The sequence below is a fragment of the Erpetoichthys calabaricus genome, chromosome 4 (genome assembly GCF_900747795.2).
Source record: "Erpetoichthys calabaricus chromosome 4, fErpCal1.3, whole genome shotgun sequence".
In the NCBI taxonomy this organism is placed as follows: Eukaryota; Metazoa; Chordata; class Cladistia; order Polypteriformes; family Polypteridae; genus Erpetoichthys; species Erpetoichthys calabaricus.
In genome coordinates this window covers 58,336,195-58,362,090 of record NC_041397.2, presented here as the reverse complement: position 1 = coordinate 58,362,090, position 25,896 = coordinate 58,336,195, and the positions used below count along the sequence as shown (strand labels likewise).

At 38.3% G+C, this 25,896-nt stretch overlaps 1 protein-coding gene across 4 annotated transcripts in view; it reads right to left on the bottom strand.

The window, feature by feature from the left end:
• Positions 1-25,896, bottom strand: part of atp8a2 (ATPase phospholipid transporting 8A2) — a 429,846-nt gene that overhangs the window by 284,501 nt on the left and 119,449 nt on the right. For all 4 annotated transcript variants that reach the window (XM_051926384.1, XM_028799509.2, XM_051926385.1 and 1 more), the window contains one exon: positions 13,866-14,010. In XM_051926384.1, the coding sequence (XP_051782344.1) occupies positions 13,866-14,010 (145 nt within the window). The remainder of the gene's footprint in view (positions 1-13,865; positions 14,011-25,896) is intronic.

Here is a 25,896-nt window from a genome sequence, read left to right as displayed (position 1 = left end):
AGACAAACCTTTAGACAAATATTACGACAGCAGAATATGAGATATGAGGTAAAGTGAAAAAACTGGCTTGACAGGTTTAAGCAAGGCCATTCTTACTGGACCAATATACACCTTTCACAGATAGAAAGAATAAGCATATTTATCATTAATATCTTTCTAAATGTTACATATTTTTCATGTTATTTCTGTGTCCAAAGCTTCATTTGGGGTTACAGCCTCAATTATTGGAAATACTGTATATTTTAAACCTATCTTGAGGAAATCACTACTACAGAAATCTGAGAATGTAGTTTTATCACTTTCAGCTGTCTTAGTGTGCAGAGAAAGCACAGGCAATGGCATTCTAATGTACTTTAAATATTTTTCAGCATGCACATACTGTACATGGGTGACTATAAGGAGTCTATTGCTCTGTAGTGTTTATTCCTTTTTGTGTCTTTTGTTGTATGGAAAATTATCCACAAATTATCATAAGTAAACTATAAACCTAGTGGCTAAACACATTTTGATTTTAAATCAAAATTGATGTCAATTAAACTCCAAAATGAAATTGTGTGTTTCTCTATTAATTGATATATCCAGCATTTAGCTTCTGGTGTAAGCAATGGATCAAAACCCTCACATATATATATATATATATATATATATATATATATATATATATATATATATATATATATATATATATATATATATAGTACACAGAGGAAATTTTCACAACATTCAAAGAACGAATGCCTCCCTGGCAGATGAGTACAACATCTTCTATGTTCATTATGAATGAAAAAACACACAAACAGATAGCAGAGCTACAGCTCTGCCAGGTAATCAGGTTCTAACACTATACATAGATGAACTGAGGAGCTTCCTAATGAGAAGGGATACATGTGAAGCTGTATGACCAGATAACACCCTTGCCATGCATTCAATGCATGTGCTAGTTAGTCGGCAGTCACATTCTACAACATCTTCAATATGTTTAGACTGTATGCATCTTGTTTTCATTGTAATCTTTTTTTAGACAAAGATGTAGTTAAATTCTATCATTCATTTGTCTGTGACTGGTCATTAAACACTCCATAGCAATTTTTTATAGTTTTTAGATATTGAACTCTCTTGTGCATCCACATTCACATCTTTTGTACATCATGAACTGTACTAGCCAGATGATTTTTGTTCAGGTTTATGATAATGATTATTGTGATATATTTAATATAAGTCCATTTAAAGACAAGTTGGTTTGGTTTGCCCTGTTTATATTCACTTATGGAATTAATAATAGACTGTCTTAATCATAAAGAATGTTCAGGTTCAAGCCTAGGCATAGTAGCTACCTTCAAAAGTAAAGCACAACATAAACATATTCTAATTTTAGACATTCTTCAGTAATTTACTTTCAGAAACAATGTATCCATCCTGCTAGAAATTATGAAGCATATTAAGTAAATACCACAATAATAGGTCTCACACAGACTAATGAGTATTACATTTGTAACATGCAATTGTGCAAATAATGTGTTTTCATATTTGCAAATGTATTGCTTTTATGTGTTATAGTTACATTGCTGGAAGTTATTAAACAAAGATCTAGGGTTATTTTGCAGTATTTTTACTAAACTGGGCATGGACAATAGAAACAAAAAGGAATGTTACTATTTCTGATTTTTAATTTCAAAATTGCATATTTTTTTAAGCATTTGTAGTGTGGTATCATAAAGTAATGCTGTATTATTTTATCCAAAAAATTATTTTATGAGTGATCCCATGTTTTAATACATCTTATTTACACTTGACTAAAAAGCAATTGAATCGCTCTATTGCTCTTCTTGCTTTACTTAGTTGCTAAGATAACTATTTTGTGTTTAGGATAAAATTAAAATGGGCTACAATACTAATCCATTTTGTACTGTAAAATTTCTCATACTGTATCACTGTACTAAAATTTACTTCCTCCCTTTTTGATTATTTTGTATGTTATGTCTAGTTTTATTAACAAAAATGTATTTACTAATTAACAGCCCCTAGGCAATAGCTACGATCATTTAAGTCTTGCTTATGGTGGTGGAAAAGCACATTTCCATATGTGTTGCTCTAACAAAGACTGACCCTCTATAGATCCTTCTATGGTTCAAGCCTGGCACTGATCATCAAATAAAGGCTCTTTACAAACAATTTCAGAGTGAGAGATGCACCGCAATCTGTACTCAATAAGGTCTTGAGTTTGGATTACTGTGAGGTGCCCCACAGCATTTATGGAAACATCTAGCTGGTTCAAATAAAATTCACTTTGAGTTCCCACTGCTTTGACACTGTCTCCCTTCTTGACTGGCATGCATTTCTCTTCCTGTGAACTGACCAACCTTTAGGACATTTGTCTTTTTCTGTTGACCTCTGAAACAGGTGTGTACATTTTTATGAGTCACACTGTAATAAGTTTCAGCAAAAAAACAACTTCTGTTTTTGGATACCCAGGTAATACAGTCTCTGCTGTTATCAGAAAAAATGAATCTATAATCAGTTTGATGCTGAAATACTAGACAACAACATGCAAGTTGATTCTAAAGGATTGTTGAAATGCATACAATTTACTTATTAGAGTATATACGGTCATTTAAGTTGGTCTCTTATCATAAAAAAGTATGTTGAAAGCTGTTATATATATTATGTGTTTGTTTCCTTTACTGAGAACAAGTACAAGAAGGATTTCATTTTTTCATTTTAACATATTATGTAACTAACTACATACCACACTATATAATGTGTTTGACTGATTGTTTGATTGTGTTTTCATGTACAATCAAGATGATATGCTGTAGCTTCTTATGTTTTCTGTCAATGATATTAGAAAATATGCAGATTTTGGTAGCTATTAAGTGTTTGCTGGTAAACATTGCTGTCAATGATTAAGAACAGACAACATAGAGACTAAAAGGATTGCTACAAATGGCTTAGTGTAGTATTGTGTCCCCACAAAATCCAAAAATGAAAGGAAAAGGAAACCTTGTTGCAACTAAGGTACTAAAGTTGTTCTTAAACTACCATCCCTTGGTTTATAATGACTTTATATCCTTGAATCTATTCCAGGTATTAACTATAGTACAAAACAAATTTTGCAATCCCACTTTGGGTAAATGCCAAAAGAAAAGTCACAGCAAATGTGGAGAAGGCAAAAGATGTACCATATTGTATATGCTAGTAACAAGCCACATATTGTTACAGATATTATAAATGTCAGACAATTATTGTGAGCTGGAAAGAAGACCAGGAGGAGACGATAATAAACATGAAAGATGTGGTATGAGACAAGCCAAAGTTCTGTACCAGAAACACATTCAGAACCAAACATCAGAAACACCAGGGCAAAGACAATCACAAAGTCAAAGGCAGAACTGAGGATAAAATCAAATGAAAAAACCTAATGCTGCCATCAAGGAGCTGTCACACACATGTGCATGGGAGGCAGCTAAAGGGCTCAAATACGGGTACTTCCAGGGAAGGGTGGAGTGCATTAACCCCTTTTCTCTTTCTCCTGCAGACCAGTCATGGGAAATCCCACCTGGCCCTGATGATGTCACTTCCGGTTCCAGCCCCAACAACATCACTTCCACTTCCAGCCCTGATGACCTCATTTCCTCTGTTTAGCTTTATAACTCGATTTTGTTACCTCTGCAACAGTTTTTTGCCTTGTCAGGACAACCTACAATATATGGGGTGGCTACCCCAAACCTTTTATGACTCTTTTCCTTTGTTGGTGTGACATTGGCGTAGTCGGCAAGATGTTTGGCTCCCAGAAGTCGGACCAGGAAATCTACATCGAAGGAACAACATCCATAAACAATCAGGTGGGAAAGTATCGTACCCGAGTTGCCAAGGGTAAGGCGTGTGCTGCGGTTCAGAAAGACCAGGTGCATGCCCTGTCCCCAAGGGCTTTAACTTCACAATTAGATCCCAAGAGGAGAATGCAGAAAGGGCCCAAGGAATTGGGCTGGTCCATACAGAGAAAACCCAGGAGACTCGTTATGGCGTCTCCGAGGAGAGTGCCGCCCTCCCCACCAAGCAGAGCCCTTGTCTAAATGTGGGGGTGCCCCAGACCAGCAGGTGAGATCAATAAAACGGTGGAGATTTGACCTGGAGTGGCCAACCCACCCACAGGTATTTTCCTTTTTGGCCAAGATGGGACACTGGCTAAGGCCAGGAGAAAACAACTCCCGCCAAATAGTGGAACGGGTCGCCTACTATTTGTTCCTGAACGGTCTGCCTGGGCATTTCGCCCAGCCGGTCTGGTGACAATGCTGTATAAACATGATCGAGCTAATGGAGCTCATCAAAACGCTCAGGGCCGCTTCACAATCTGAGAGGATAGAACCATCCCTTAGTCAAACCCGGATGGAACACGTCCCAAACTATTGGCCTGACCGTTTCCACCTGGAGCAAGTACCTAAGTCTCCAGATCTGCAGGTGCATTCGCTTCTTGGTAACAACGGGGAATGCAGGGAGATCGGGGAGGAAAGGTGTTGTGCACTTATGAATCCCCTGGCCTCTCCATATGAAGGAGTGGTAATAATCAGTGGCCACAAAACCACTGCCTTGTTTGATTCTGGCAGCAACATTTCCATTTTTTGCACTTTGATTCATTTTACCGAGACAGTGGATTGAAGGCAAGACCAGTTTGACCTGCATTCATGGGGAACCAGCTGGTACAGGTCCACCTCATGTTTCATCAGCTATGAAGGATCGCTAAAGACTATGACGGCAGCAGTCCTTCCAAATCCTCCATACCCAGTGATCCTGGGGCGGGACTAGTGTAAAAGTAAAAGTGGTTTAACACCTTCCACTCCGAAACCTATTTTGGGCCTAGCAATGGATGGAGAAAGTATGTCCCCAGCTGTCTCCAAGCCATGTAAGCAGCTGGTGGAGAAAGAAGATACGGCCACTCAGTATGACGTGGAGAACATTGCACCGTCACCCAGTGAAACGTCATCATCAGTCACAGCGGCGGTGTGGGATGAAACCACGCCCCTTGAGGTCAGCCTAAATCCTCTTCTCCAGTTGCATTTTTAGTTTTGAGAAACTACGCTTTCTTTACAAAGGGAATAATTGAATGACGGTTCCCTTAAATTTGCAAAAAAAATGCAGAAGTTCTTGTCAATGTCCAATGCACGCATCATCCCCCTCGTTCTTTTTGCCTATCGGGAAGTCCCACAAGCCTCTACAGTTTTCTCACCCTTTAAATAATTATACAGAAGACAACCCAGGGGCATACTGGATATTTTAAAAGAGGGTTGGGAGGAAGAAGCATTCCCCTCCATAAATATATTAGAATATACCAACAATTATGTGATAGAATCAGAAAAATCCATCCCATTTTAAAAAGTTACATGGAAGAGGCACAAACAGCACAGGCCCGGTATTATGATCGGAGTATGTCTCTGTGGGAGTTCCACCCGGGGATTGTGTCATGGTTCTTGTCCCTACCTCACACTCCAAATTGCTGGCCCATTAGCAAGGCCCTTATGAAGTTAAGGAGAGAAAGGCGGACATTGATTATTTGGTGAAACAACCCAATCGTTGACCGAGTGAGTGGGTTTATCATGTGAATCTGCTGAAACTGTGGAAGGACAGGGAACCCGAACCCTTCTTCCAGTCAGCCCCGCTCATTCTTTGCTCACAAAAGTAATCTTATCTTTGGACCCGATTTGATCCCCAAACAGCGACGGGAGCTGAAATCAGTTATCCTGTCTGTCCCAGAGGTACTGAGTGAAAAACCTGGAAAGACCTCTCTGATTGCACACGATATTGTGACAGGGCCTGGGGTTATAGTTTGAGAATGCCCATGTCATCTTCCCAAGACAAAAAGAGCCAAAGTGGAACTTGAGATCAAATGCATGCTGGAACTAGGAGTAACAGAGGTAAGTCATAGTCCCTGATCCAGCCTATCATATTGGTCGCTAAGCCTGATGTGAGTTGGAGGTTTTGCAATGACTTCTGTCGACTTAATCAAGTCTCATAATTTGATGCCTATCCAATGCCACGAGTGGATGACCATCTCGATTGGCTAGGACAGGCTGAATATTTGACCACACTTGACATGACGAAGGGGTACTGGCAGGTTCCTTTAACGGACTCCGCAAAGGCAAAGACTGTGTTTAGCACCCCTAACATTCACTGGCAGTACCATGTCCTTCCATTTAGGTTACATGGGGCACCAGCAACCTTCCAGCTTCTTGTGGATAAAGTGCTCCGTCCTCATAACTCATATAGTACAGCCTACTTGCATGACATGGTTATCTATTCCTGCACATGGGAGGAACACCTGCAGCAGGTCTAAGCAGTATTACGGGCACTAGGTAAGGCCAGGCTTCGGATTGAATGAAACCAAATATTTCGGGTACCTAGTGGCCTGGGGTACTGTAAGGCCACAGTGTTCCAAAATTGATGCCAGATTGAAATAGCCCTGTCCGAAGACCAGGAGGCAAGTCCAAGCCTTTTTTGGCTTAGCGAGCTACTACCGCCGTTTCGTACCCTAGTTTTCTGAGAAAAATAATGTGGTATGGAATGATGAGGCAGAAGCTGCATTTAGTGACTTAAAACAGGCCTTTACATCAGAACCTGTCTTGAAGCTCCTAACTTTTCTTTACCTTTCATACTCCAGACGGATGCTTCGGACACAGGTCTTAGTGCTGTGCCAAGCCATAGCATCAATGGTGTTGAACACCCTGTCATATTCCTGAGCTGGAAACTACTGGAACAGGAAAACAGGCATGCGGCGGTGGAATGGGAAGCCTTGGCGATCAAATGGGCAATTACACAGCTGAGGTAATACCTCTTGGGCCGTGAGTTCACCCTTGTTACAGATCATGCACCTTTACAGTGGATTGCCTCATACAAGGAATCAAATCCATGGGTCACAAGGTGGTTTCCTGACCTACAGTCTTATAAATTCCTACTCATTCATCAACAAGGCTCTTTCCACGGCATTCCGATGGTCTTTCTTGGGCTCATGACCTCTCGGTCAGCAATGCCCAACTCAATGGGTCCGGATTAAGAGGGGGTGATGGGGAGGTTTGGGGGCCGTGTCTCACATGTACACATGGGAGGAAGCTAAAGATCTCAAATGTGGTGTGGCATGCTGCTGGGGGTGGTACCCAGCCGGGATGCCCAGGAGGACCGGAGAAGGGCTTGTGCCTCCTCCAGACCACGAGGGGGCAACCGCCCTGGTTGTGTTGGGGGCCTCGGGTACAGAGCTGGGAAGCTCAACCCTGTAGGGGCCCGTGGTCACCGCCAGGGGGCACTCCGATGCCTTGGGAGCCCTGGACCTCAGCACTTCCGCCACACCCGGAAGTGCTGGGGGGGAGAGGATCAGGAATACCCAGAGGGCTTCTGGGTACACAGCCGGTGCTTCCGCCACACGGGGGTGTGTCGACGGAGGCTTACCAGGAAGCACCTGGAGCCCATCCAGGGGTGAATAAAAGGGGCTGCCTCCCTCCATTCAAGGCTGGAGTCGGGTGGAAGTGGACGGAGCTCGGAGGAGAGGAGTGGAGGCGGTCTGAAGAGTAAAGGCATTGTGTGTTGGCCAGGACTTGAAGGGGTGATTGGTGCTGAGGCACTGGGGTGTGCTCACTATCTTGTAAATATAATTAGTGTAAATAAACATATGTGTGGTGAAACAACATGTCTACCTGTTTGTGTCCGGGCTGGTTCCCACAGTGGGTAATTCCATGTCGGACCAGGGGAGGGCGGAGTGCATTAATCTTTTTTCTCTTTTTCCTGCAGACCAATCATGGGAAATCCTGCCTGGCCCCAATAGATAGATAGATAGATAGATAGATAGATAGATAGATAGATAGATAGATAGATAGATAGATAGATAGATAGATAGATAGATAGATAGATAGATAGATAGATAGATAGATAGATAGATAGATACTTTATTAATCCCAATGGGAAATTCACAGTGATGTCACTTCCGGTTCCGAGCCCTGCTGACGACACTTTTGGTTCCAGACCTGACAATATCACTTCTGGTTCCGGCCCTGATCACATAATTTCCTCTGCTTAGCTTTATAACCACTATTTTGTCACCTCTACAACAGTTCTGTTTTGAACTCAAAAAGGCTCGATTTTTTTGCTAGCGTGACAGGGTATCTCCACTCTACAAACAAATCTTTGTTCTTTTCACAACCCAAATCAATGCAGCTATCAACAGAAAATGTGCATGCTATCAAAATGAATGAGACTTAAGTGTCACTTCAAGAGGGCAGCAGAGATGTATGATAATGCCTGTCTGCAATAACAGGAGCACTTCACTTTGGGACCAACTTTTACATTGATGATGTGGACAAAAACAGCAATGGAAGGAGAGGGGAAAGATGTCAAATTTGTGAAACTACTTCCAAATGGTATCTCCCGACTCAATGTCCCAAAAGCAGTGGCTCAAGAATTGGACTCATTGCTCATCTAACTACATGCAGATTATCTTGATTGGCACCACACTCATTTATTATAATGCTCTATCAGATTTATTTACTTATGTCACTCAAGGGTGTCATAATTGTAAAAAATAACAAGATCTGTAAACTATTTTTGAGCAGTCCATTTCACATACTTCATCTTAAACTGTACCCAAGAGTGCGCCAATTTACTGTAAGTTTCAGATGCTAAGATAAAACCATATTCAACTCATGTTGTAAGCCTTTTCTGATATTAAAATGGGTTATAGTCACTTTCATTGCAAAAAAATATAAAACAATTATATGCACACAGCCTTTTACAAGCAAAAGGTTAATTAATTAAATTCTTAAAACAAAATAGAAAACTATAGGTAATGCTTTAGATCCCCCAAAAAATAGAGATGTAACCTAATACTTGAAATACTAGATGTATGCTAGTACTTAAAAAGCAAAAAATCATCTTGTCAATGATATCAACTTTAGGTATATATTAGACTTTCAACCAGTATTAATATTCAACTAGTTTACTACAAACAGGTTTAAATTATCATCATTGTCAGAAGTGCAGAATACAGTGAAATTCTTATTGCATGTGCTAATCAACATGCAACATGTCTCCACTCTCCTGCCACAAAAATATGAGCACAACTGCCTTTCTTACAATCACTAGCAATAAACTAACTTAAAAAAGAGTAAATAGATGAAAATAAAATTTACAGTATTATACAAATGAATATGCTTTTGTGAAAAAATCATTAATGGCGAGAAACCATGAAAACCATTCTTCTTGAAAAAATACATAAGCTTTAAACTACTTTACATGCCAAATACTGAAACATTTTTAACTGGCCCAAAAGCAATGCCTCTAGTTGTTCTCACATACATTTTGGAATAGCATATGTTAATGACATTTTCCATGTCTGAGCAGCTCTTAACCCTGAAGACAGGTTTACATGCAAAGCTAAGATCCTTCTCATTTCTGTGTGTCAAAATAAATCAGATGTATTACTAATATTCTTTAGACAATCATTCAACATTTCTGCGATATCTGAACTTTAAAATGCTTTTTAGTAATCTGAGACATCACAGGACTCTTTTTTTTTTGTCTTTTCAGTCAGCAGTATTAAGCATTCATCACCACAGCTTACTGTGTCAGTGTGGCTTAGTGTAACAAGTTTAAATATGTGTTAAATATTTAATGTAATTAATGTCAGTGGAGCTGTAACAATAAGAAAATCACAAGTAGAAGGATAACTCTTTACTATAATTGCAAAGTGATCGTGTTAACATCTGGACATTGTTTCTGTTCTGCTACTGATGGTTTTTTTAAGAAGAGCATTTACTCATAATTAATGTCATAGTGTGTTTTTCAAGACTGGTAAAGACTGGATACTAATTCTGTTAATGTAAGAGTATCTAAGTATATGCCCACCAATTTTATTCAATACTATAAAATAGATTTTAATAAAATTATGTGAGAATAAATGGGAATTTTGAGTTTTCCATTTTCCTCTATATGGATGGATGATAGTTTAAATAACCCTTGTCACTGTAGTAAAGTTCTACAAAATGAACACATTTCTTACATGCTCATATTGTTCTTTTTGACAAAATGATAAAAACACCTGTGGAAATACATTGGTGGAAAGTTGAAAAACAGTAATATTTACAGTAGCTCACATATCCATCCATTTTCCAACCCGCTGAATCCGAACACAGGGTCACGGGGGTCTGCTGGAGCCAATCCCAGCCAACACAAGGCAGGAAACAATCCTGGGCAGGGTGCCAACCCACCGCAGGACACACACAAACACACCCACACACCAAGCACACACCCACGGGCCAATTTAGAATCACCAATCCACCTAACCTGCATGTCTTTGGAATGTGGGAGGAAACTCACGCAGACATGGGGAGAACATGCAAACTCCACGCAGGGAGGACCCGGGAATCGAACCCAGGTCCCCAGATCTCCCAACTGTGAGGCAGCAGCGCTACCCACTGCGCCACCGTGCCGCCCTAGCTCACATATGTCAAGCAATAATCTTCTGGGGAAATAACAGCTGAAAAAGTAACAGTCTCTATTTAGTTCTTTTGTATTCCATAATATTAAAAAGTGAAATTCATTTTATTTACTAAGGTAAGCACTGATATGTGTGCTAATAGACTACTTAACCAAATGCATCATATAAGTATTTAAAATTAGAATATTCACTTTATGGCGGCACGGTGGCGCAGTGGGTAGCGCTGCTGCCTCGCAGTTGGGTGATCTGGGGACCTGGGTTCGCTTCCCGGGTCCTCCCTGCGTGGAGTTTGCATGTTCTCCCCGTGTCTGCGTGGGTTTCCTCCGGGCGCTCCGGTTTCCTCCCACAGTCCAAAGACATGCAGGTTAGGTGGATTGGCGATTCTATATTGGCCCTAGTGTGTGCTTGGTGTGTTTGTGTGTGTCCTGCGGTGGGTTGGCACCCTGCCCGGGATTGGTTCCTGCCTTGTGCCCTGTGTTGGCTGGGATTGGCTCCAGCAGACCCCCGTGACCCTGTGTTCGGATTCAGCGGGTTGGAAAATGGATGGATGGATGGATATTCACTTTATGATACACCTACAAGAAAAAAAAAGAATTGTGTAAATTGCAGATTTACACTTAAAAGTGTATATAATTCAAATGTAATTCAGTTGGTTACATTTTGACAGAACATCAAGTAAGGACTTCAATAAATAATGAGAAATTTTAATATTCTTTTACAAACTTTGACAGGTGCCAGAGTCCAAAACAGTTTTTAAAATGACTTGCAAAAGTCATGAAATGCATAAAGAAATGCAAAAGTATCTTTTCCTCAAATAAATATTTTTAATTATGAATTGTAATATATTGCACATTTACAGTATATAACAAAGGATGAAACATTTGCTAAGCATTATAAAAAAGGTGTAAACAAACTACATTCAAAAACAATGAATACCAATTTTCCCTTTTTTCTCTGCTGAGAAATTCACTGAGGGTGTTACTGCTCCTCCCAGCCTACATGCTCCATGAGACAGCAACAGCGGGAATAAAATATAAGTCACGGAAATTTCCTGCAGCAAATTCTGTTGATCTCTGTTTAGGTCAGTAGTAGAACTTAACTGCTTGTAATTCCACCAACCCATGTTTATATCTTGGTGCTAATATCTCAGAGAGGAGTGAAAGACAGAGTTAGTTCCTCAGCATAGACAGTGCTGTGATCCAGTTTTACTCAGGTGACTTATGAGTGTTAACCAGAGGAATGCGCACCACGAAGCTGAGACAGCCACAGCAGCACAAGAATCATATCTCTGCAGCTGGCAGCCAGTTTGATCACTGGACTTTAGAAAATGCAAACTCTAATCGCACTCTGATTTGTTTATGCTTATTATGTGGCTCTTCCTTGATTGGCTTATTACACGTCTCATTCTGTGAATGGTTAGCCTTCACTAAAAAGACTAAATTCAACATAGTGGAGACTGAAGGGCTGCTTTCCATGGCACGTGTTGTGTTGCTTACCGGTATACATCTAAATTGCATTTTGTACAGCCTGAATGCTTCATATATGCACAAAAGGCAAATCATTTAGCGACCCAAGGTTGTCTTATGAAGCATGCAGGCCCAGCATATGCAAAAGCCTATGTGATATATGTTTTCAGTCATTTTAGTGTGGTTGGAGATGCCTTTGTAAATGTGAAAACACTCGTGTGGACAGAGATTGTTTTCATTTAAAAATGCAGTTTTTAAATGAAAATGTTTTGTTGACATAGCCAACGTCTAAAGCAAGAGGGTTCTAGAACAGGTCTATAAAGAGCCACAGGCAATCCTCACAGTAACAGGCACAACACTCTGCATCAACCGCAGAAGGAATGTCAGGCCCTCATAGACTGCCAGGTCAGTTTGCAGTTGACAAGACATCTCTACACAACATGCAGGGACTTGCCCCCTTGGAAGGAAACCTATTCAAACATGCGAAAAACATTCACACTCCCTACAGAAGGTACTCCAACCAGGATCTAAACCAGGTTTATGCCCTGTAAGCAGGGAGTGATACTGCTATAGTACATCACTTTTCAGTCCACAAGAATAAACTGGTAAATTATTCATACAATGGTTATTCTGTAATCTGTAATTACACATTTTGTATTGTTACCAAAGTACAATAAGAGTAACAATCAAAATAACAGTGGGTGAAAGCTTTAAACATGCTAATTTTCAGATTCTCAAGAGCCAAAATATTCAGAGTGAGAATGGTCGGACACTGTCAGAACAAATGTTACAATCAAAAAATTCACATGCACAATCTAGTTCCAAACATTTGCAGTAAATGTGAGGATGTGTTATGATACTAAATTTGAACTATGTATAATGATGACATTATTCAAACTGCAACCACTATGTACAGGTGTATTATTTATTATTTTACACTTTGCATTTAACTACAATTTTTAACATGTGAAATACAGAAAATTATACTGTATCTTTTAGTAAACAAATGTAGCAAAACAGGGACACTAAGCTCCAACACCTCTTGTAATTACTGTCTTCAGGTTTAGGTTACAACTAGACACTAATTTAGACACTAGACACTAACATAGGGTTACAACTTGGCACCAGTTTAGATATGTAAATATAAATTGTCAAACCCAATTAATCCAATGAAGAGTCATTGGGGGCTGAAGCATGTCCTGGTAGTAGTGGATGCACAGCACCAGTCCACTGCCCGGTCTAATCACACAAACATCCACTCTCTATTGGTAAACATAATCACCATACAGTATAATTAGGGATGTGGAGGAATACTTATACAAACATGGGGAGAATATGCAAACTCCACACAGACATCTCTGCATTATATTTGAACTCAGGATGTTGGATTCATGGCATGTCAGGGCTAACTGTGCAGCCCATATTTTTAAGTATTGGACTTAATTTATATTTCTCTACGTTATTAAATTCAGTTTTGTGTTGCTAAGGGGCTGGTCTGTTTCAGTGTCCACCACTGACTGATTCTGGACAGTGCATTGTACCAGCCTGCCATCCCTCCAAATGTAAAAATATTTAAACCACTTTAATTTGTAAACTGCTTTGAAAACAAAACGCCAGCTGTTGAAAAAATATACATTAAGAAATATTACACACTAACAAATACCACACTGCCTTCTTTAAAGTAAAATACAGCGTGCAACTGAAGTGTCTCTGTCCAGTGCTGAAATATCCCTATTGCATAAATGAACACAAATTGCCATAAAGTTATATTTTAAAAATACACTTAATTTGTTACAGTAATAAATACAAGTATTTTAGCAACAGTTTTTTAAAAGAACAATTCACCGACAAATACGTTTAATTCAAATGACCCTCAGCAGCAAAAAGTTGTTCATGGAAAATGACAGCAGCTCAGTTTGGCTTACCTGACGTGGTTATCGCAGAACTTTGTCTGCTGGGCATGATTCAGGTAAATAGTTCGTGCTGCTGCGTCGGTCAGGTCTGCTTGGGACGTGGTACCGGACATCTCATCCTCCGCCTTCTCGTAGCCCGTGGACGAACAAGTTGGCCCTGTGAAGAGGACAGAGTGCGAGAGAGTGTGAGAGAAGGCCGGCGCGGGAGTCCCGCCCACTGCCAGGTGCGCGGCTAACATGTGCGCGCACACAAGTGGAGCGCGCTTCGCTCTTTGCATGCTTCTGAACAAACACACCCGCGCATACAGAACAAGAGAGAGCAATCGCCTGTAATGTAAAATAACGGAAGCTGCTGAAAGAGACACACCAAAGTGGGCGAAAGATTAACGAAAGCGACTTTCCCACGAGTTGCCTATGTGATGCTGCTCAGGGATCCCGGTACGTTACTGCTTTTTAAAATCTATACAATTAAAAAATGATGTTTACTTTACAAAAAAGGCGTAAATATTACTGCCCGAGGAGCATTGTTTTTTTTTTCCTATTTAAGGGTGGAATGAATAATTCAAGCTCAACAATAAGCAATGAAGAGAAAAAGAGCGCGACAGAAGCCTGGATTTTCTAACCTTTGTGCTGAGAGGATGCTGGCAGAAAGAAAGCAACACAAAAAAGATAGAAACGGGGCTACATACGGTGTGTGTAAACAGATGAATGGACGCCAGGCGAGTGCTTGCTTTACAATTATTGACTTGCCTTTGAAATCGAGAAAGCGCCTAGCAGCACATCATTTGCCGGTTGATTCCCAGCGGGATGCCACCGCCGGCACCCTTTAAAGGGACAGTAACGTTTTAATCAGAGTGGGGTAGAGTTGACAGGTTTTCAAAAAATTGAAAGTACGATGAAAGTCAATCGCACTAAGCCTTGATGTTTCTTCAGAATTTGCTACATATAATATTTTGCTGCTACAAGTAACGACCTTTTCTTCCCACAATGTATCATTGCCTAAAGTCCCTTATAAGATGAAGCTAAACAAAACTTGCATCAGTAGCTAGCCAAAGGTGGGCGTGGATGGGCGATCACTCATCCACTCGGAGCCACCGCCAGCCACACAATCAGTTTTCAAATTTAAATATATATATATATATATATATATATATATATATATATATATATATATATATATATATATATATAAATATTTTTTGTAAGGAAGTATTAATATTTATTTTGGTAGTATTAGATTTTTTTTAACGGCTGGATGTTTGAATTTGTATGCGGCCGTATTCCAACGTTGTGTTCATTACTGAGCCAGGTTTTATGTGGGGATCCCCCTCGTTCGATGGTAGATGGTCAAGTTCTACAAACCGTCTTATCTGGGTGAAAATTTATTTGCCAACCTAGTTTCATATAACCAACAAATTTCTGGCTACACTACTTATTTGCATTGAAAAAATATTTATTTTTCTGTCTTAATGTCATGACAAGCCTATTCCTGTCCATTTTATGCTGTAACAACAGTAACCAACATACAGGGTTACTAATAGAAAAAGGTACATTCTCTGTTCTAGTTAATAAAGTAAGGGGAAACAGACTGTGGAAATGAATTCTAATCACAACTGTCATTGTACCTGAGATTAGTAATAGATGTGGAGCTTACCATAATAAACTAAAGTTAATTCAGCAGAGACAATGTTTTTTGTAAGCAATATTTTGGACAGACGTTAACTGTTTTTTTGGCAGTGCTAATTCCATGAAGGTGGCTCCAATGCTTGATAGGACCTTGCATCCGAAATGTGTAATGTTTAACCATGAAAGAGAAGTGACATATTCAGTATCTGCAGATGTAAAACGATGACATTCTATGTCTGGAATTCTTTATTTTGTAGACAGTTCTATTGAAATGAGTAGTAACACCTCTCTTTGGGGATTTTGGCAGTATGCCTGCTACTTTATTAATTCTCTCTATGGTTGGCTAATTTACTGAAAACCGCCAAATTACTGAATGTTGTTGTTAAAAGGTTAGTTCCTAAATGACAAAAAAACACATGGAGTGTGAGATAGCAACCATTTTAAAATGTAAATAAACAAGTTTATTTGAAAGTTGCTTTTTTTATATTCTTGGAGAACATCGAGAAAACTACACAAATTACATTTAAAACTGCGCACATGGACACAAAGGGTGTAAACTGGACTGGTGGTAACCTTAATATGTCGAAAACCAACACAGATTGAATTCTGAGTTGCTTTCAGTTGTGGAGTCCATAAGTTGCCACCCGGGTGCAGGACACAATGCCACCCAGTATGTGGTACCCATCAATCACAGGGCACACTAATCCAGACTTTAAAAAGTTTAAAAATTGTCATTTAACCTTTGGGAATTGGGAAGATAAACCCGAGTGCCAGAACAAAAAAACTCCCCAGACACAGCGAGAACATATAAACTACACTCCGATAGTATGTCTGTCTTTGTTTCTGAAGCTGTTAATTTATTCTAATTTATTTAGTACAGACTAGTTAAAAGTCAACATTCTCAAAATTATAAACAACTTATTGAAGATATTCACTGACATTATAAAAGAATATGCAATGCACAATATACATTCAAATGGCATATGCTGTACACATTTATTTGTTGAGGTATATTGATAAACATAAAATTTTGCTGCCAGTTAAGGTACATGGGAAACCCAAATTTTTAACTGACTGAAACTTTTATAAAAGTTAGAGATGAGTTAATGAGAGCTAGAGCAAAAGCAAACTAAATAACAAGACTAGGCAAAAGAGGCTGTAGGGAAAATTTAAGGAAGAAAAATACACAGAGTGAAGATAAAATATCCAGAAAAACCATATATGTGTATTCTTGTCAATCAGTGGAGAGGTCTAGTAGTTGTAAAATACACTGAATCAAAAACAGATCATTTAAAAAAATATATTTGAATTAAAGAATACGTTTGGTATTTTTCAAGTTGAAGTTATTTCTTCACAAAGATATACTGTATATGCATTTGCCTCACAAAATTTGTTCTAAAGTTAAGTATTTTCTGTAAATATAAAGAAATATTTTGCCTGCACTGCAGCTTTACAATAGGGGCTATGGGTATAGGAGAAAAGCTTAAAAACTTTCAAATATGTCAATTGTTCAAGTTAAGACAGTTGGCGAGTATTCAGCCATGTTTTGTGGTTCCACAAACATTATAAAATACTTCATACATGTTATTTTTAACAAAAAACACCAATATTATGAGATTCAGCCATTTTAAAAGAAGCCAGCTGTGTTGCACATGTAGTCTTCCTATGCAACATCCTTTCACTCCTGCAGAATGTGGTTTCCTCTCGATAGACCAAATCAAAATAAACTTTTCATGCTACATGACTGGTTTTGTTATCTTTTATCTCCCTATTTATGTGAGAATTCACACAAGTGAATAGCAAATATATCCTTACCACAAGAAAAACAATACCAGGAATATGCAATAAAGCATTTTTTTCCAAAATCCTTATGTTGTCACGAAGGTGCATCAGAAACACGTTAGGCATGTTTCATATATTGAAACTTTTGCTGCTTCATTGGTAAGTTTTTAAGTTATTTTCTTTCTGGTGGTGTTCCATGCCCCACAGCCTCCACTGTAAGCACCACTGCAGGCATGATCATTTTTTTTTAATGCTCAAGTTTAAACCACAATTTAGTGTGCCAAATGCATATATACCCTGTAAGTAAAGAAATAACTTTGACATGAAAAATCCTGAATTTACCCTTTAGGACTTCAGTCCCAAAAATAATTTGTTGGTGCTGTACACTGACAAAAATTCAAGAGAAGGAGATAAGGCAGGCAGTGGGCTCCATGATGCATTTATATCCCAACACTATACATGAGGTATTCAGCTACCCTCTAGGGCAAGACAGTAGAAATGCTGGCCTGTGTTTTGATATAGCAGGGTCTGTTCAATACAGAACATTTAAAGATAATGCCCAAAAAAAACAAAAACAGCACACTAGCCAAACAGACAAATCACAGCTGCATTATAAAAAAGTAAATAAAAAATCTGAAAAGAATTCAAATGAATGGAAAGATAAAAAGGTTCTATAAACACCAAAATAGACATTTAAATAAAAGGGTGAGAAATGACACAGACAGGTCAATTAGAGGAGCAGGTTGCATATGGTTGTTTATCAATAGGACTGGTAATTTAACATTTTCAGTTATTAAAAGAAGAAGGCATCAGAGGTCTAGAAATCTTCTTGGCATAATGGAAGAGGCTAACATTTCTACATAAAAGGTTGATGTGACTTTTCTAAGTGCTGGAGTAATAAATTTCAGACTGAGAATGATAAATTTAGAAAATGCTGCAACAGACACTTAAATGAAAAGGTCTAATATTATATTTATCGCCCAAAATCCTTCTCAGACACCAAGACCTTTTCCCAGTATAAAGATTTATAGTATTACAGATTCTGATGAACTGGCCACTAAGTGAACTTTGGCTAGTCTATAATAGAACAGAATTGAATAAAATGTATTCTAGTAACCATTATTGTACTAGCAACCTAGATAGCCCGCATTAGGGAGTCTCCACTATGAATCTTCCACACAACCACATTTTTCTAATTTGTAGTAAGGTGTCATTAGAAAGGCGGCATGGTGGCGCAGTGGTTGTGCTGCTGCCTCACAGTTAGGAGACCCGGGTTCACTTCCCGGGTCCTCCCTGCGTGGAGTTTGCATGTTCTCCCCGTGTCTGCGTGGGTTTCCTCCCACAGTCCAAAGACATGCAGGTTAGGTGGATTGGCGATTCTAAATTGGCCCTAGTGTGTGCTTGGTGTGTGGGTGTGTTTGTGTGTGTCCTGCGGTGGGTTGGCACCCTGCCTAGGATTGTTTCCTGCCTTGTGCCCTGTGTTGGCTGGGATTGGCTCCAGCAGACCCCCGTGACCCTGTGTTCGGATTCAGCGGGTTGGAAAATAGATGGATGGATGTCATTAGAAATGTTACTGTTGCCATCTTTTTTAAAAATTACAGCATCTTTCAATAGAATTTGCTTGCTCAAAGCTTGCTTCATTATACAGCACAAAACAAGCTTATTGTAAAATCAAATTAGCTGCTATGGTTTTTGTGACATTAGATATTAAACTTTTAAAATTTATAGGGACATTATTGTTACATGTACAGAGTACAGTAAAATTCTTACTTGCATGTAAGCCACATGCCACTTTTGGTTTTATTGGCATCTCTTACCAAAATCAGCCTTTGGTGTTTGCTGAGCATGATGTTCTTTTAATTAAAATATGTTTAAAGTCAATTTTCATTTCCATGTGGAAAGTAGCATCACAATCTTATAGCACTTGGTTCTTTGTCCACTTGTTGGTTGAAGATTATTCTATGCGTATTTTACAGTAGGTAATTTGCTCTTTTGGGTCTGCTGGTTAATTTGCATCTCCAATTGTTAACTGCTTTATTGAACATACAGTAGATATTGAGAAATTATCATTCTCATTTTTAAATGTTATTGCATCCAGGACATGGCAGTATCCAAAGTACCAATATATTAGTACATGATTTTTCCATTAATATTCAACTTTATGATATGACATAGTTTGCCAGGTCTCATTGTCCCATTATGGTCTATTAGTAAATGCAATTTGTGTGAAATACAAGAATTAAGTGTTTCCTTGTGAATACATTAGACAGTACATACCATGGCATTTCTAAGCCCTTTTAATCCTGAGCAGGGTGGCATGGGTCTGGAGACAAGCCTAGGCCAAAAAGCAAGAACAATCCCCGGTCAGGACGGTAGCTCACACACATGCACACACAGACTAGGGCCTGCCATGAAACGCAAAGAATCTGACAAATAACGCCACTGATCACTATGAATTTCACATTCAAGTTCAGATTCATTGCAGTGTGCCTCAAGTGCCCAGAAAATCCTGCTCACAAGGTTTATCATTTAAAAAAAACTGTAAATAGCTTAACCATTTCTGTTGCTGTAAACATGTGCAGGCTATGCAAACATTTAAATACATTAAATAACAGCAATAATATTTTATTGTCGGGCATGAAATACTAGGATAACACACAGGATTTAATATAACAAATCTTAGTCTAAACAGAAAATGTAAATTTCAATAGTGCAGTTGTCTTTAAATCAATTTGTATCTTAATGCTAAAAGACTGAAGGGATATGAATAGTGAATGACTAATATAGTATAATATTGACATTGCCTTTTCCATCCCATGAAATAAATGGAGGTGAGAGAACACGAGATGTTGCTTAGGCTTAAGCATTTTCTCGTACAACTCATTTAGAGACTCACCTTCTCATGAATGACAGCAATTAAATAATTATTGATCCTTCTCTTGGTAATTGTTGATTTTAGGATTACACTTGAAACTACAGTAGTTTCTTGCCTGCTAGTTTACTGTACCATGGCTCGTTTTAGTATAGCTTTGTCATTAACAATTTTCTGAGCCTCAGCCAGTTGTTCTGCCCAGCATAATGAAGTCCAAGTCTCAGTCTTCAAAACTAGAGACCTGAAAGCCAAGTGCAGATCACAGTCACTTAATTAACCCTCTTTGCTCCAATTGTGAAAGATGTATATAAATAACTGTAATTCATACTGGTCTTTTAAGTTGGTATATGCCAAATATGTAATAATAATAGTAATCCATAGAGTCAGCAGAATGATATCACAACAGAACAGTGACACCTAATTGCTTCAGTAAATTAATTAAAAAAGTATATTCACTCAAGTATAAGAATGAGTCAGAGGGAAGGCAATTTTCATTTGGTTTCAGAAATTGCTGAAAAACAACTAGCAATCACAAATTCACATTCTAGAAATATCTGAGTCAAAACGCACTTGATTATTTTTGAGCTCTAGATGCCTTCAATTTACAATAACAGCGTAAATTAGGTCTATAGTATTTTGTCCAGTTAAATACAGACACCAGCAAAAGCAATTTGGTCATTCAATTACTTCCTCTTTTTAAAACAATTTAATGAAGATGAATCTGAGGAGGGTGGGATGGTGGCGCAGTGGGTAGTGCTGCTGCCTGTGGGTTCGCTTCCCGGGTCCTCCCTGTGTGGAGTTTGCATGTTCTCTCTGTGTTCCTCCGGGTACTCCGGTTTCCTCCCACAGTCCAAAGACATGCAGGTTAGGTGCATTGGCAATTCTAAATTGTGCTTGGTGTGTGTGTGTGTGTGTGTCGCCCTGCGGTGGGCTGGCACCCTGCCTGGGATATGTTTCCTGCCTTGCGCCCTGTGTTGGCTGGGACTGGCTCCAGCAGACCCCCGTGACCCTGTAGTTAGGATATAGCAGGTTGGATGATGGATGAATGAATCTGAGGAAAAAATATTAAATTTCACACAAGAATATTCAATGTATGTACAACCTCTGACTTTCTTGGAAAAGCCTCCGTGACTTGTGTTTTAATAGTTGGTTTGACATGAAGAGTGTATGGAACCAAATTTTACATATTTATTAAGATCTGAGGTTTAATAATTATAATGTAACTCAGCATCTAGCAGTCTATCACATACTGAGGTATTTTTAATTACTTTGTCCTCTCCCTTGGAGTTGGCCTGAGCAACACTGAGAAACTGAACAAACTGAGAAGCATATCAGTATCTTCACAGTGGTAAATTAAGTTGAGACTTCTCCATAAACTGAAAGAAATAGACCTTTGTGGAAATGGTAAGCTGTTCTTGTATTACTGACCATGGAAATTTATGTAACCATGTGGAATATAATGCCATTTATTTGCAATTGTGATTTCAAAATGCACACAGACTTTAATTACATGTGCATGTGATGGTAGTTAACAGCATATGGATTATAACCATCCAGCTATATTCACAATTGGTAGGTATGGAATGTGTAATACCAACAATATCTGTTAAAGTTGAGAAAAGTAAATGTTTATAATATAATATTGATGTGAGAATAACATCTAAAAAGCCAAACATCATGTGCGACATACTAAAACATTCTCAATATCAGAAGAAAAAACATTTAAAACCTGATTCTCTTTAAACTGTATCTTTTCTGCTATGCCATTAAAAATTTCCATTTTTTCCACTGGACTTGGCAAGATGTCTTGTGAGTGGTTGCTGGGGATCACTGGAGAGTAATGAAGTCTTGTGAGTAGTGATGGCAGCACTAGTAGGATGCTTCATTCTAAAATGACTGTTGCAAGTTTTGTTGTATTGATGTGTTCCTAAAGACAAGATGAGACTAATGTATTCACACCAGCGGCGCCACTGTTTTTAGGGCAAGTGAGGTACTGCAATCCCATCTCCTAGCAGATTGTAGTGTTGTTTCAAAAATTTAAAAACTGGTAAATTCACCTAAATAATTGAACATATTGCTAAAATATTTATTGCAAAATCAGATTAGTCATCAGTAGTTGCAATTTCTTGTCTAGAAGAATATTTCATTTTGGAGTGTATGAAAGTTTCTTGTGTCTGACACAACTAACCTGTTTTTGGGTTGCTTGGGCAAGCCCTTCCACCTTGCAGTGTTCTTGGTGTACCTTTGCTAAGTTGTGCGCAGGTATAGCCTAAACGTTTCAGTCCTACTTGTTGGGTTTGAAGGAGCCTTTTTAAGTGAGCCACTGGTTGATTTTTTTTGTCACGCAATTTATATGATGGCTACTACTTCCATTTCTACCCCATAAATTGTCTTAGAAAGGTCCCTGGCTCAACTGTGTGGATCTGCTTAACTGCTTAACTTAAAGCTAATAAGAATCCCTGTTTCTTCTAAAATTTAGAATGTGCTGCAATTCTTACATTTAAACAAATAAATACATCTTAAATTATAAATACATTTAAGTCTCACAAAGTAAAAAACTCAACAAAATACAAAAAATGAATGAAAATCTCTGGCTGTGTAACATTTACCGACTGCATGCTAATCTTCCAAAATAATTATGGTTAACCCCCCTTTTTGTGACAGCCAATGATGTGCTGCCTGATGGAGCCCATGCTGTACAAAGGGTTCACATCTACATCGAGTACAGCCACAGACTCTTCCCTTTTTTCTTTTTTCCATTCTGTGACATGAGATATTCAGAAAAACGAGACTCTCTTGTGTTTGCAAAGTCCAAAATCCCCTTGGTTCCTTGTTGCTGCATTATATGCATTTTACTTCCAGATGACCATTCATTCATTGTTTGTCAGCTCTCATGCACACAAAGCCAGCCCCTGTGATTAAAGACAAATGGGTTTGATTTTGTCAGAGTGAGTCTTGGACTAGTTGGAGTGAATTGCTGGGCATGTCACATTATGCAACTGCTTCATGGGAGTGCACTGCCAACTACCTCTGAATCACTAAGATTATGTAAATAAAGGCAATCACTGAAAATCACTAGAAAAGCTGCATCATGTGACATGGTCTTAAGCAAACTCGTTTCCTTCAACTCTGACAGCATATCAGTCGTGATGTACAGTATTATTCTAATAATATAACATCTGTGCATGTGACAGTACAACAAATGCTTTTGTAATCAGTTACAGTTAAAAGCACTACATTACACAAACAGAATTACCTCTATAAAAGGTAATGGACTTTTAAGATATAGAGTATAAAATAAAATGACTACAGAGGAAAAAAACAATCTCCTTATGTTTCTCCCTTATCTGTTCTCCATTCCTGCAGATTATGTAGATTGTTTCAGTAAATTAATAGCTTCATCCATCAATTTGCTGTGGCTGTTTTTTTATTTTCTAAATAGGGTTACAGGGAGTCTGTCTGAAAGGAGCCTAGTGCAGGTGCCAACCTTAGATGAGACATCAGTTTGTCACACATAGACACACATCCACATTTACTCACATCAAACATTTTGTTTGGACTGTGGAAGAGAACTATAAACTCACAGAGAACATGAAGACTCTATACAGATAGCAACCAAGTGTCCTGAGCTGACATATTATAAATACAGTAAGCACTGTCCATTAAAATAATAATACAAATTCAGCGGAAATGTCATGTATTGTTACTTCAGACATACTGTATACACTTGAGCAAATAATGCTAGAAGACCAGAAAAAAAGAAGTCTGCATTAAAGCATTAAAACAGATGTTTTATATTTAGTAGTTAATGTGTAACACAAAAACAGAAGGCAATAACTACTATAGTGAGAAAGCCTCATGGTTTAATACAAGTGTGTGACTTTTAACAGCAGTGTCTGAAGACAATAAGGTCATCTTATTCCGAGTCTGACCTTGAATCTTGGATCATTCTCGGAGTGGATCATGTTGAGCATTGAGTTACAGTACATTTAATTAAATCAACCAAGAATTCTTGAAAGGATGTATAATTTATTCATTACTTGGTACTGCTTGTTTTGTTTCGTTTTTGTATGCTAATGCAGAAGGACCCTGTATAACATGTCCTTCCAGATACTGTAAATTGATTCCTAATACGTACAACATGCTTACATGAAACTGATGATGGTACAAGTTGAAAGAATTAGCTCATAATATCCGTAGTGTGCAGTAAGTATTGTGGTCATTGGTCACAGCTTTAGTCTGGCAAACCCTGACACCCTCAGCCATTTTGCTGCAGTCATAAAGTCATTTGGATAACTGATGCTTTATGTACTGTATGAAAAGAGAGGGGCATGTGTGAGAGAGATAATTGGAAGCATTGTAAACTCTCCCAACTGCAGGTGAAATCACTCATGTTTGAACTAAAACAATAATTGTTTGGCATGATGATGCCATTTATTTATACATTTGGGGCAAAACCAAGAGGAATAATAGATATACAGAAAATACATCATTGATTTCAGGAGTGCTTAGAATGCAGTGTAAAGAGAAAAGTATGTTAGTTGCTTAACAATTCTTCCATAAGATTTTAATATTCTGGAATCAGTCAGTTTGCCAGGGTTTACATCTATCATTACATTACTGCATGCTGAATGAATCCATAACTGTTTTCCCAAAGATTTTTAGTAAATTTGTTTCTTTTTCTATCAGATTTGAGATTTACACTATGAATAAAACAAAAAAGATTTGCTTACTTAAGCCTTTACTTACATGAGGTGTCTACAAAACTTGTATAAAGCTTTACAACTCCACTTCCTTCTTCTGTCACCCTGCTGAATAATGTATAGTACACAAAGCCACATTTATATTTTAATTCAGGTACACCGTTCATTGAATGATAATTCTTCCTGATGATTATAGAGTATGAGTGTGAAGTGCATTGAATGAGACGCAGTGATGTCCTATGTCAGCTATGCAACTATTCTTTTCATTTTTTATGCTTGTAGAGGAAAATTATACTGTATATTCTTTGCAGTCACATGCTATAAGCTAATATTGGAAAATTTGATTGCCTCATGTGTGATTGTGGAATGGCAATCATCATATCCAGTGGGAACATGAAAGACCACTGAATAAGGAAACTACTGTATTTTGAAGGCACAACTTTTTTCTAGAAATGTTAGAGTAACATATGACATATTCTGTAGTATTTTATGAAGCTATTTGGTCATTTTGATCAAAAGGAAAAATATGAGGCCACATTCTATTGCATGACACATGGCCAGCCAGTAAAAAAATCTGTAGCAGTCATGTGATAATAAATGTGGGGGACTTAAAGGGGGAGCCCATGGCATGCTTTAGACTGTGTAAAACTAGACTTTTGCTATAACAGCTTGCACACTGCTGCTTGGGTTTGAGGATCATACTGTAAACCAGCATTAAAGTATCAAGCTAAGTGTCAGGACTGGAAAATGTCTATTTGCTGAATGCATTTAGTTAAAAGCAGAGAGACATAATCAGGAAGTCATAAAACAAATAACCAAAACTCAATAAATATAAAAAATATTGTAGTGAAGTACAGAGAGCAAAAATTCAAAAACCAATACACACACATGTAACCAGGACCAAAACATTAATCTTACATGGTAGTCAAAAAGTACAGCCAGAATTCATTACCAAGACGTTTTTCAAAGCAACAATGGAATAATAATTTTAAGGTTTGAGCTGAATTTAATCCAAGACCACTAGGAAATGCATGGGCGGGCAGATATTATATGATATGTG